General features: G+C 36.7%; 1 protein-coding gene across 6 annotated transcripts in view; it reads right to left on the bottom strand.

The window, feature by feature from the left end:
• Window positions 1-14,226, bottom strand: part of krz (beta-arrestin protein kurtz) — a 336,006-nt gene that overhangs the window by 7,792 nt on the left and 313,988 nt on the right. For 4 of the 6 annotated variants that reach the window (XM_076187353.1, XM_076187344.1, XM_076187380.1 and 1 more), the window contains 3 exons: window positions 8,622-8,765; window positions 1,016-1,102; window positions 159-305 (listed from right to left, as the gene is read on the bottom strand). In XM_076187353.1, coding sequence (XP_076043468.1) covers window positions 159-305; window positions 1,016-1,102; window positions 8,622-8,765 — 378 coding nt within the window. Of the gene's footprint in view, window positions 1-158; window positions 306-1,015; window positions 1,103-8,621; window positions 8,766-11,472; window positions 11,617-14,226 lie in introns of all 6 variants that reach the window. The other 2 variants (XM_076187370.1, XM_076187388.1) reach the window with 1 other exon arrangement.

The following is a 14,226-nucleotide window of genomic DNA, read 5'->3' as shown; positions in this document are numbered from 1 at the left end:
TTGTAATATCATCATCACAAGTTAGTAAAATCTAGAAATTTCTTGAATAAAAATTATGACAGAAACAAGATTTCACATTTAAATGCATGTGTGAAAACTGCATAAAGGCTTCACTATAAGTGACCTCAAATTTCATAAGATATCAAAATTCAACTTACGTATCAAGTTCAATGAGGTTGGTGTCTACAGGTGGTGTAGATTCATCCTGAGGAGGTGCTGCTGCAGGAGCAGGTCGTGGGGCATTTTCAGGCTCCTCTTCTGGTTTAGGATGCATTAGTGTGAAGGGTAGTTCAGCCACCAAATCACTGAAAGAATCACATATTTCATCAAAACAAACCATGTACATGGTATTGTAATTTGATTAAACAATGATTCATAGCATTTGACATTCCTACACTCAAACCTCAATGCAGAGGTGTGTTATATGGAATTAGGTAGGTTTTATTGAAACTTCTACCCTTTGTTGGATTTCAAAGTTCACTTTTTACAAAAACATACCCTTCCTCAAACTCTTTGCATGAGATTAAAAAAATTGGTGATCCCCCCTCCCCCCAAATCGCCACTACCACCAAATTGGGATCAGAAAAAAAATCGGTGATGCCTAAGAAGTGGTAAAATATAGGTTCAATAAATCAACATAAAAGAGGGCCAGTAACTGTAAGAATGCACTTCATCAATTTTTTATAAGCAGATTTTACTCTAACAGAGACAAATAATGTGTGACTGTGGTCTATAGCAGTACCCCAAAACAGCCCCTAAACTATTGATAGCATGTATTTACCTATTTGTGATATACATGAGAGGAGCAATGCCCATTGGATCCCATCTCCTACTCTCCAATTCATTATCCCTAGCCTCAAATTCACGTACAGTTCCAACTTAATCTATATTCTTGACTTCCAATTATCATATTTAGATCTGAATTCACACAATGTTCAAGCTTGGGGTATATCACTTTCTAAACTATTCATGTGCATGTGCAAGAGCAAGAGCAAGTCTTCTGTCCTCCACTTACCCAACAAGAGGTCCGAGGATGAGTTTAACTTTGACTTTATACTGGACAATAATGCCAAGGTTCTCCTTCTGTGATGCATCTGCAATACTGTAAGATGGAACTTATCCAATTAAATACTTCCTTGGGGTGGCAACTTGGAAGATTAACAAAATGTGTCTTACACAGTACTTGTGGAAAGTATATGTTTCACAACCTGTTATATCTATACCTATCTCTTAGTTTATTTTAATGAAAATCCTTCAAGATCAATGACTTGAATTATTGAAAACTTTATATTCCATCTAAACAGAAGTTTATAAGCTGAACTGGGAGTTAATGATTTGATTGTAATACAAATTCAAAGCTATTTGGTAATGAATAAAAAAAATAAGGCAATTCATATTCAACAACTATGGCTTTCATGCATGTGTATGTATATATATATACATATATATATATATATATATACATATATATATATATATACAATATATATATATATATACAATATATAATATATATATATATATATATATATATACACATATATATATATATCATTATTCTAATCTATCAAAGCTAAGTAATTACTCCCAAATATACATAAAAAGGGTCAGTGAGACTCCACTGCACCAACAGGCAGCGAAGCTTTGGTGAATTTGAAAAGAATATTTCATGAAGAATACAAATTATTTTGAACAACGAGAAGTCTATAAATATGCCAGCAGAAGGCAATGCATCATGCTCAAAATACCTATACCATTAATATTCCACCATCATCTTTAACAAGTGCTTCTCAACCACCTATAACTGGAGAGTAAAAGGATACACATGGCAAAATACTATGAACTACAGAAAAAATATGTTTGTGATATATAATGTAAAAAATATACTAAAGACATGAACACTAATGGAGCTAATGAACACAAAGTTTTCCCAATTATAACTATTCAGGAATAACTTGCATCTAAAAGGATGATACAGTAACATTATTCTGATATAATACATGAATATAAATAAATCACAAGTACCATTACATCACTCATATTCAAATTATTACAAGATAGAGAAATACCTTTTAAACCATGCAACAGTGATAATTCAAATGATTGTATGGCTAAAGCTTAAAAAATAACAAATAAAAAATATAACAAAATAACCCCCACAAGGAAAAGCTTGTGTACCTTTCACTCAATAAAAGACCAAATATCGCTCATAATTGCATTTATGAAAAAATTTGTGATAAAATAAATTATTGAATCACCATTACTATATTCCTCCTTAATGAATTTGATGATATGGTACTGATACTATTCTTTTGAGAGTTTTCGTAAAGCTGAAGGTTTGAGCACATGCTTAAAAAAAATAATAATAAGTATGCAGCCACCAATCTATACGACTCTGGATAGCATGGTTTCTGTGGAAGAATATACACTGACCAAGGCTAGGTGTATAAAAACACTTATTCATAGAATGTTGATAACCTGATGAAAAAGACTGCAATGTAACGGACACAAAACTCTTAAAAGTAATTCTTAGCCTGCATATAAACCACTTCTTCAAGAAAGAAAAGAAAGAAATATACAAATAAAAAATGAATCAAATAAGTAAAATCATAAAGTGATTTCTATGTTGTTCCAACTTCATTCCATTCATGCAAAAATAAAGATATAGCTACCCTTGGCATATGATATAGCGAATGTACCCAGTGTATTTTAGTTCTCTCTCCTTCCTTCATAAAACTACCATTAACAAATTAAAAGTATTAGAAATAAAAATAAAAATAGCTTTACTGTTACATATGACAAATAGCTAAAAACATGTGCACATGTATGTTTTCAACTAGCACATTACATACACAAGTCATGGTTGAGATAACTTGTACATTTCCCCCCTTTAGTTCTATTCAAACCACGTGTTTGTTTTGAATACTAATTACTCTTCACGCTGATCACCCTTCCCATGACCATATAGTCCACCACCATAGGTTACTTAGATGAATGTTAAAAGAAATAATCAGTTTTGTCATATCCAATATATATATATATTTTTTACCTTGGGTCAATCCTAATCATATTTAGTTTTTTTAAATTCTAAATAATCTGGGTGTATTTCATCTCACTGCAGATTTCTGTGTGTATGCACTTTGTGTGTGCCTGTATTACCTTTGCCTTGTCTTGTTATTGATCCTTTAAGTATCCTTGTGAGTAGTTATCTTGCCCAAGCTCATGTGAGTACTCTCTTACTGTACTGAAAAAGCTCTTGGTAGCTTTCCTTTATGAGAACATCTATGTTTTCTCTTGTGTCCCCATTTGTGTATTTACCCAATTGTAAAGTACAGAAAAAGAGCTACCCTGTCTTTGTCAAAATCAAACTTGATTTTAAATTAATTTGTTTTTCATTTCATTATTTCCTCTTTTAGGCATTTTTTTTATATCCTTCAAGCATGAGTGTATGCTATAAGAAGGGGTGGAAGTTGTGATTTCTGTGTAACTTTGTGTAAGCAGCCAGTAAACCACTTGTACTATTCCTTAATCACAATTACTTTGATCTCAACTTCAAGTTTTACATAAACATAACTTCTGGAATTCACTTATATGAATTCACAATCTTCTCTGGCAAAGCATTAACTATGTCTAGGTACCTGGAAAGTTGTATTTGTCTTTCACATCTAATTTTTTACAATTTAATTTTTCTAATGTTCACCATGCTGACAATTTCATATTGATGTCTTCAGGATAAGTCTCACAAGTCATTTATTACAAAGCTCAGGATGCCAAGGTACCAATATAAAATCTAAACATAAACCTGGATCCTGGCAAGATCAATCAATCAATCTGTTGCCTCTGGTTTCTCTTGCAGAAGATCTGTGGCCTGTGGTGGACTTCAGCTGGATGCAGGCTGGGTCTTAATATGCCTAAACACCAAGAGTGTAGAGAATATGCAACATATCCTGCTATTTATATCAAATGATTAATGGGTCTTCTTCAAAGTTACTGCAGATTATTCCAATAGTATTAAACTACCAGTGCTTGTTTTGAACATCAAAGCTCTGAATGTGACATCATGGAGTTGTTCCTGACAGTGGAGATGCCACTGCAATGGGAGAAGACAGCTTGCCATCTTCTAATACCTCCACCAGAAGGAAGAGGCTGGGGGCTGGCTGGACTTCAACTGCCTCGGATTCACCCACCAGACAGAAGACAATGAGCACCTCATTCTGCACTGCCCCACAGTAGCCTTATCCAGACAATACAAAATATATTTGAATGACCTATGGGCCAATCCAGTGGCCATACGCCAGTTACCTGGGGGCCAGAGGTAACAACAGATTGACTGACTGAAGCTATTATGTTTCAATAACAACTGCAGTGAACACATTTTCAGCCTTCCAATGGTCAATGTCTAAATTACATATCATGAAAGCTTTTGAACATGGAAATCATATGAACCCAATTATACCTAAACCTTTCCCACTGAACTGAGACCTAGGATACTTGGCCTCATATATATGTGTGGCTTCTGCTCCACACATTAAGGGCCTTGCAGTGAAGGTAAATGCAAGGCTGAGCATATTCAGAAAACGATGGTAGATGCAGGATTTTGACAGTGGAAAGGAACTAAAAACTATGACTCCATCCACAGCATGATGTCCAACAACTATGAAAACAAAATGAGGCAACCTAAAAACATGAAGTAGAGCATCTGGAATGATAACTAGCTGTAGTAAGGGATCAGTGGACAGTAATTGGAAACCCACAGCCTTTTTGTGGCTGGCAAGAGTCCTTGGGTCCTCCCATAGTAAAGCAACTTTGGACTGTTGTCTGTGTTGTATCTGTGTGAATGTTAACAAGTCACCTGCTGAAAATAGGACAGTTGCCATTTGTCACCTTAGTGTAAAAAAATGGAGGAAACACAAGTGAAGTCGACAGATATCTTGGGCCTAGCCCAGAGACCAAGTTCCAACCCCTTGGGGCTGCACCTCAAGATGGGTTTTGAAAATGAGCAGCAGGGAGATGTGCATCTCTATTTACAGGACAACCACTAGCAAGTAGCCATCACTGGTTCCACAGTAGTGGAACATCTACAGAGACTGAAATTCTTCCTTTGGAGTAACACACAGGAGTGATTGCCACAGTACTCAATGCCTGCGCCTTCAAACACCCCCACTTCTCATATGGCATCACACAAGCACAGCCCACTGGACAGAAGAGAAACAAGAGGACAAGAGAAGAAGTTTAAGAAGGACAGATACAGAAGAGATCTGAAAAAGAATAGCTTCCCACACAGAGTGATTGATGTCTGGAACAAACTTAATGGAGAAAATGCAAGTGCCAAAACTATACAAGATTTTAAGAACAAACTGGATGCAGAGAGATACAAAAACAGGTCACTACAAGCATAGCTCTCATCCCGTAAAATACAATTAGGTACAACTAGGTAAATACAACATGGGAATGTCCTCAGTGGTGCTGAGTACCTGTACCTGGTGCCCTACATCTACATTGATACAGGAGCACTTGGATTGAAAGACAAACACTCCAGAGGATTGTCAAATTCAGTATTTTGCCAGTCTTCCCCCAGAGATCAGTCTAATGGAAGGGTCACTCACAAGACAAGAGAGAAGTTGCACTGGCATGTCCGGATCAATGCCAGCAATGAATGGATATGGCAACAGACTCCAGTTCTACAAGATGTAACCAATTTAGAAGACAAAGCACCTCAAACTATGCTGCCTTACACTAACCCATTCTAGACAGCAATACAAAATCTCCTCATCAAGTGACTTACGGGCTGAATGGTCATGGCTAGTTTCCTGGTGGGGCTACAAGTCTCCTGCAAGAGGTAATTGGGTCAACAGATTCATTAACTGATTGATTATATATACATATACAAGTATTCCTCATTATATGGTCAGGTTCTGATCCATGAAAATTGATCATAAAGCAATATCCCATACTGATTAACATATGCGAAAAAAGGATGTTTCCAGACACTCAAAAATAACTTTGAAAATCCGAAAATACTCTCATTCCGCATAACAAGGTATGGTCAGATGCCAGATATCACTAGAATACCTTGTATGACATATTTGATGCATTTTTTTCCCATAAAATGCCTCCATAAACCACCCTGCATCCTATAAGCTATGATCACTGATGGGCATAATAAAGTTTGGGTATAGGAAAGCTAATATTCAATTGTATTTCTAACACTTTTTCACACATAGGAAGCTGACAATAGGCAACTGCTCTCTTTACCCTACCACTTTAAGCCAGTGACATAGAAACAGTCCCACACTATTGCAACACAGTGAGCAGTTCAATTTTTCTTCCCAGAGAGAGATGTGGGCCATTGCCAGCCACTGTGAGGCATGGGGTTTTCCACTTAGTGAAATCTGATACAATAATTAATCAAAATTACTGGTCTATAGCTCAGAGATTTTTCCATACTTCCTCCCATGTAGATTAGTACTACATTTGTCATTTTCTAGTCCTGTGGCACCCTTCCTGCCTCCAGGAAACATGCAATCAGTTTGTGCATTCTGTCCAGTTGTTCTCTGCATTATTTCAGTATCCAATTTGAGATGCCATCTTGACCTAAGGCCTTTCCCACTTCCAAGTTCTCAAGAAGTTTATTCACTTCTTACTCTTTTGCTATACTGTTTCATATATCTTCTCCAACTACTTTCTCTTCCTGTATGTCCTCTTCCATAGTGAGTACCAATTAGAAATTTGTATTCATTATTTGAACTTGCTTTTTTGCTTCTTCACTTACTAGCCCCTCAATTTTTAACTTTGGTATTCCTTCTCTGTGATTCAATTTACCATTTACACATTGATAAAACAGCTTAATTCCTCTTCACATTTCAACAAAAGACAGTATGTCTGGTTCTTTCTTCTATGCATTAATTACTGATCACTAATCTTCCTGAAGCCAATCCATCTGTATTAGTTTATACTATTTCCCATCTTTTCATTTTGTCGCTTCTTCCTTCTCTAGATCTTTTCTTTGATACTTCTTCATCTCTTTCATGCTTCTTCAACCACTTGTTTTCTCTCTTGGGACAAATGATGGGTACCTGCTTTTGGTTGTTCTGTAAGATGAACAGCAGGGCTACCCATTTTCAAAACCCATAGACCCTTGCACCTCCATTAGGTGCAGCCCTGAGGGTCTGAAAGTCTTGGGACTGGGCTTAAGCTCTATCAATTTCAACTGTGTTTCATCTGCCTCTTCACACATGGAGAGCTGACAGGTAGCAACTGCGCCCTCTCCAACTACTTTCTGCTGGTGACACAGAAGCTGTTCCACACCAATACAACACAAGCAGCAATCAAAAGTTTCTTCCCAGAGAGATCTGTGTGAGGGCCTAAGGACTGCTGCCAGGCACTGTGGGGTTGTAGATTTTCCACAAGTGAAAGTTCTTAAGGCAACAATTACCATTATTATTATTTCATTCACTAGGCTGTGTGATCTAAATTCATTTTCATTGGCCATGGCCCTCCTTACTAACTACTCTAATTCTTCTTGTATGTTTATATAATTATCTATAATTACTTGTACAATTTCCTTTGCATTTCTCTTTCTAGCCTCTTTTTCTACCTTACAAGAATATCACATTTTTATCTATCATATCTCTCACTAACATTTCTCTACTCTTTAAAAGTATCTTTATCCCCTATTCCACACTTTCCCCTTCTTCTTTTACTGTTCCATAATCTCTTTAGATATCATATATTTTTTTTATTATGTTATGTACCCTTTCCCATTATTCTCATTTTTAAAATACTCTGTTTTCTTAATTTTCTTTTGCTTTCTTGTTACTTCTTTTAGACTGGTTCTTTCACATATCTTTTTCTATTTTCAACTTGTCATGTGTATGTGCATGCATTGAGTGCACACACGTGTAAATGCTTGTGTGAATAAACATGCATTGTATTTCTGTAATACCAGTGTAGTAATAATAACTATGAAGTTACTTTAAGTTTCACTGACTGGAAACTGGCAGCCCAAGCAGTGGTTGGCGATGGTCCAAGAGTCCTCCCAATGAACTCTCTGGGAAGAAACTTTTGACTACTATCTACATTGTGTTTGTGCAAGACTTTTCTATGTCATTAACTTGCAAAGGGAGGAGGGAAGATGTTACTAGTTGCCAGCTCTCAAGTAAAATAGTGAGACCTTGGGTTCAATCCTGGGACCAACTGTCAGCCCCTTGGGCTGCACCTCCAGGTGGAGGTGTGGGTGTAGACGGATTTTGAAGAAGAGTGGTAGCAAGATGATTCTCTTCGACTTCCATCTTGCAGGACCACCACAAATAGGTACCCATCATTGGTCCCAATGCCTTTGTATGTATATGAATACACCCACAATGATATTCAAGTAGAAAGCATAACAAGTTTGGTTAAACTAAGATCTGTTTATTAGACAAAAAAAAAATAATAATAATAATTATCTCTCAAACCAGAGGAAAACCTTTTACACAACCTGTTTGTTTGTTAGAAGGAAAGAAATATAAAATATGGGACAAAGATGGGATGTTAATTACTGCATAGTGCCAAAACTGCACATCTGTGAACTAAACAATAGTGGGTAGATTGCGTGGGGATAGTTGGGGTCAAGTACTCACACAGTGGAGGACGCCAGGTTGGTGTCCTCATCCTTTAACTTGCCATCAAGGGCAAGACCCCATTTGTCACGATTGTTGGATAGCAGTGGCGTCAGGGGAAACACCTTACTGATGGAGAAGCCAGGCCCTACAGGGCAGCCTTCCCTGAAACAACAACCACTACACGTCTCACCAGCGCACAATAACCGTGCACATCACCACCACCACCCCACATCGTCACGACCCTGGCCACATCCATCAGTCACATACAACTTGCGCCTTACACACGTGGGACACACCACTACGCACGACACCAAGGGAACCACAACACGTGACGCCACAATGTACAGAAGACGCCACACGAAACACCAGGCAGTCTGCACTTCACTGTTGGCTTGAGGGGCACTGAGGAGGCCTGGACATGGCCCCCTAGTGGTCATCAGCTCATCGGGCTATGCGATCAGGTCATTAGGCCGCATTATGGTGGGCAGTCAAGGTTGATATTTTTTTAACCCAGCAACAGGCAGTATGACTACATTAATTGGTGCAAGGCTGTTAAGCGTTATCCAAATGTCTAGTGATAGATATCTTGTTTAGATGTGTGTAATGGAAGTATGTATCAATAAATATATCTAAAAAATTATATCATCTTACTGACTGGAGATATGTTTAATTGTTTGCGATGGGAGTATGTATCAATAAACATCTCTAAAAGATTATATCACCTTACTGAATTAATTATGTCGCCATGTATCAATAAACAGGTGTCACTGAATAATCACTAATCACGTAACTGAGCAGATCACAACAAATAAATGGGTCAGCCAGATGAATTCATGACAACTATTTCTATCAACAAATAACTCTTCAAACAAAGTCCAATTTCATACAAGGGAGGTTTGTTGTGGAGTAGTCAATGAAAGTAGCTTTGTCACTTTGGGGAAAGAAAAAGATTATGATGCATATTATGTATTCACATGTGAAATTGTTTTAGCCTTTTTGATATGGTGATGCCCTTTATATATCTTATTTAATGCTAGACAATTTCATCCAGCTGAAAGTGGTGTATATCCATACTAAAGAAGTCAAGGTTACCACTACCAGGCTCTTCAGAATGATGATACCATTTACTGATGTTGCCCCTGGGCTGATGCAAAATGATTCTATTCAGTTAAAGATCATCAATACATTAAACTTCTATTATTCTAATGTCTCCAAAGGTATACGAATCCAGATAACAAATGTGTAATGTAAACAAGAAGAGTCCTTTGTACAAAGAAGGTAACTGATGGTTCTAACAGAGTTCTACACAAGAGTAAACATTGAAGTTAGGTACGTGTGTCGCAAGCATGTACAACAGTTCTAACAGTTACGGACACTGTATATAAAATCCTGGTTGACAAGATACTCAATTAACTGAGTGGAGGTGGTGTCTATCAGGAAATACTCACCTGTCCAGTAAATCCATACTATATTGGATATCAGTAATTAAACATGAAAGTCTACCTACATGTATTCTTCCCCTTATGAAACCATCATGAAAAATTATTGAATAAACTCTTAAGAATGCACAAATCTAACATGAACTTGCATAAGTTATCTACAAAATTACCAATGGTTCATCACCTATTTTCCTAATTTATTGATGGATCTACAGTTAAAGTTTACTTCACTTTTTATGCAGAGAGTATGTTTTCACTGATGCAGCAACAGAATATAATGATTTTTATTGAATGATCCATATATTTAAACAGAAGAATTAACATTATATCAACATTAGGTTTTGGACTTGTTTACCCTAGATTATATAATGGAACAAGACTGGTTCCTTTTATGGATGACATAAATATGTAATCTAACTTGCACTCTACTGATTGCAGAGAGACCAGCAAAAATTAATATAAAATAATTCTTTTATTTCTACAGTGAATTAAGATACGCTTTTAGCCAAATTACCATGCCCCTCATCTCCACATCTTGATTAAATCATGCAAGAAAAAAATAACTTTAAGTCTATTCTTATTTTTCCCAATGCTTTACAAATACCAATCACTGGCAAGCTATCCCTCTAAAAGAATTAATACAAGGCATCCTAAGTTTTGTCAACAGGCTTTTTTCAGCATTGGGGCTCCCTCACTACCTGGTTAATTTCTGATTTATAAGCCGTATCAGTTCATCCTATTGTGTCACGCCATCCCAATGTATATCCCATGAGAGGAGAAAGATGATTACATCCAAATGAAATGAAAATAAAATGGCAGTTAATCTTATAATGAACTCAGTTAAAAGTACAACCACTAAGAATAAAGTTTGCCCAAGTAATGAATGGTAAACCTCAATCCCACCCATGAAAAAATAATAATAAATAAATAAATAAATAAAAAGTCCAATGCAAGTAGTAACATATGAACATGAGGAACTAAATATCAGCTCAAGTATAAATAAACCTGCATGCATGTGTTTGCACCATAGTTCTGAACAGCTATGCTGTTCCTTAGTCTGCATGTACATACTTAAAAATGATTGTCGGCTTTTGAGATACTGGTAAGCATGGGAGTGTGATGGTATAAGTGTTTGTGCATATATGTGTGAGTGAATTGTTCTTGATGTGATTTACCTTGCTAGTTAGTGGGTGCCTGTGCTTAATTTCATCCCACTTGTATTTGTCTAACCCTCCCTTATTGATCCCTTGCCTGCACCACCAGCTGCCCTTCCCCTTCAATTTTTATTCTCTCTGGTTTTGTCACAGCCACAGCCAGTTCCTCCACTGTCAGTGTTATGACACAAGAGAGTAGTCTGCTGTTAGGGCTGAGGATGAGGAAACTGGGAAGTGGTAGGAGTTAGTCTAGGTAAGTCATGCATAACTACTTACATGGAGGAGGACGCAAGGTTAGTGTCCTCGTGCTTGAGCTGGCCATCAAGCGCAAGGCCCCGCTTGTCCTTGTTGTTATCAAGCAGGGGCGTGAGATGCAGCACCTTTGAGAGGGTAAAGCCCGGCCCTACAGGACACCCGGTCCTGCAACGATGCACTATTGACACCCACAGTCACCTACACACCACCACGACCTGTGCCTATACGGCGCTCATGGGCTGCACTGGGACTTGGTAATTGCTCACCATGCATCAGGTCAGGCCAGGTTGGGTTAAGCTAGGTATACCTAGCATGGTTTTAGGTATTTATGGTTAGGAGGGTTAGGATCCCATTGGGTTAGGTCAAGATAAGGTAGTGTTGGGTTATCTTTTAAGTTAGGTTGGGTGGAGTAGGTTTATCACTGGCAGGTTGGAGTTAAGTTTGGTTAAAAAATGCCCAGTGAAAACACGCATTGTTGCCCTTGATCACACCGCAGCACTCTTACCATCGGTTACCCTCCTGGAGTGGCTTGCTACCTCCATCATTTTACTATGGTAAGAGTGACCAGCTGACTCCACTACTGCTTCATGGAGTGGCCTAATAATCCTATTCTCTATGTGGAGTGGCTGGCCAATACCACAATATACTTCTTCAAGTACCTAAAGAACTACCTACCTTCTCCACATTTGAAATGTTTTGTGTCCACCCTGGGTTAACCTCAATATCATATAGATAAGGTTTCCAAGTAATAAGTGTTTTACGGAATAATACCAATACTCTATAAAACTATAAACAATACTCTGATATACAGCAGCATAACTTTAGTCAATAACTATCTATTTATTCATTTATTTATTTTATTTATTTATTTATTTTCTTTTTTTAACTATGAATGAACACTCTCCTGTCTTTATTTTATGTGGGTCACAAAACATTTTCACACCGCTATGTGAAGGAATTAATGACTTTGTGTATCACCATGCACTATAAATCTTATAGCAAATCACAGTGTGGATCAGCTTGCACACTCTGAACTATTTTGAGGAGTAGCCTGCACACTCCACAACGAGTTGACACTATGACCTATCAGTGTATTTCTATGAATTCATATTTGCAACAGACATCTAATGAAACTTTAACTGTGAACAGGAATCATTTCTGTAACACTTCACTCAATTTACCCTCCTACTAATGCAGACATCTATAATACAATGAAATAAAACCACAGTAAAAGGACATACAGTGCATGGTCTGAACAAGGAACAAACAAGCAATACAGACATGAAGGTTAATTACTGGTTAGGAAGCAGGTCATGAGGAACAAGTCATGCTAAACACAGCCCTAGACATTTGGATAGAAGGAAGGTTCAGGGGTCATGCTTGCTATTGGAATGCAATGCAGTCACCCTCAGGACAGGTTGCTTGGGTCCACACACACAAGCAATCAGACTTGAAATGGTCAGGGTCATGTCGGGCTTTCAAAATAGGAATACAGTTTTTTTCACTGTTATCCAAATAGAACATAAATAATAGTAGAATATATCAATGAAACTTCTGTAAAAAGGCTTAACTATAAGTAAGATCTGTCAAACAAATACTTGCATGTAACTATTATAATTATTAAGAATAACTGTAATGAACAATCTAGTATGAAAATGTAGTGATGTTATTATTCTATGTTGATAATAATCATTATTTCAAATAACAAATATTCAACTATAAATTCTACAATACAGTTTGTTCAAAATATTGTAAAACATAATTCATATAGTCAATATTCAGAAGAAAATTAAACCAAATTTCAAGATTAATCATGAAACTACATTAAGGAGAATATATTAAACACCAAAATTATTATATTGAAATGAAGAAAAGCATAGTAGAAAATTGTAGGGAAAATAAAAATATGAACAAGTAACAAAAAAAATAGGGGGAAAATAATTAAGTCCAAGAATATGAGTAAAGGTAAAAATAAGAGGTAAGGAGGAATTTAAGAGAGGAAAAGTGAAGAAAGGTGATAATAATCAAGACAGAGACATGGAATGGATGGTATTTGTCACAGATAAAACCTGTGACTATCTTTGAAGACAATATTATGTTAATGAAGGACAGATTTAAGGAAGGTAGCAAAAAGGAGGTTGAAAATGACAATCATTCCTGAGTGGAGATAGTCTCAAACCATAAAAAATAAAATGCTATATGACTGGTTCAAAAGGATGTCATTAAAATATCTAAAGTATTCACTGCATATAACTTAAGCAGTCAATATCCCATGAGAGATAGCATGAAAATGAGTTACAGAGATAGCACATACTAATAGTACGCAAATGCATCCAAGGTAATGGAAGCAAACATTTCAAATATTCCTGTGATTCCTGTGGTAATAAAGGATGAAAATATATGCTACGATATTATGCAAAGTTGTTAAGATATGTTCTATTAAGATTTAGGTGTAATTTGAAAAATTATTATTAAAATTTTAGTAAAAACTATCCTATTTCAGATACAAAAATGGTCCATGTATGGGGTATTAATAACAAAAGTCTGATTCAAACAATACCTTAGATTTAAGTGACACATCAACAGACCAGTCTTGTTTTTCTTACATAATTGGAGACTCATCTGCACTCAAAGAAGAATACTGATAACTTAACTTCTACAGTCTTTCCTTTCTGCTACCACCCTTAAATCTCTCCTTGGCTCCATATGACTCAACTTCAGGATAATACTGTCCCCAGGGACAGAAGTCTTGGTTGTTGGCAACAAAACAACACA

This window comes from Oratosquilla oratoria, chromosome 1 (assembly GCF_046742065.1).
Source record: "Oratosquilla oratoria isolate Oo_2021 chromosome 1, ASM4674206v1, whole genome shotgun sequence".
NCBI lineage: Eukaryota > Metazoa > Arthropoda > Malacostraca > Stomatopoda > Squillidae > Oratosquilla > Oratosquilla oratoria.
Note: the sequence above shows the minus strand (reverse complement) of the source record. Positions and strands in the feature narration are given on the sequence as shown.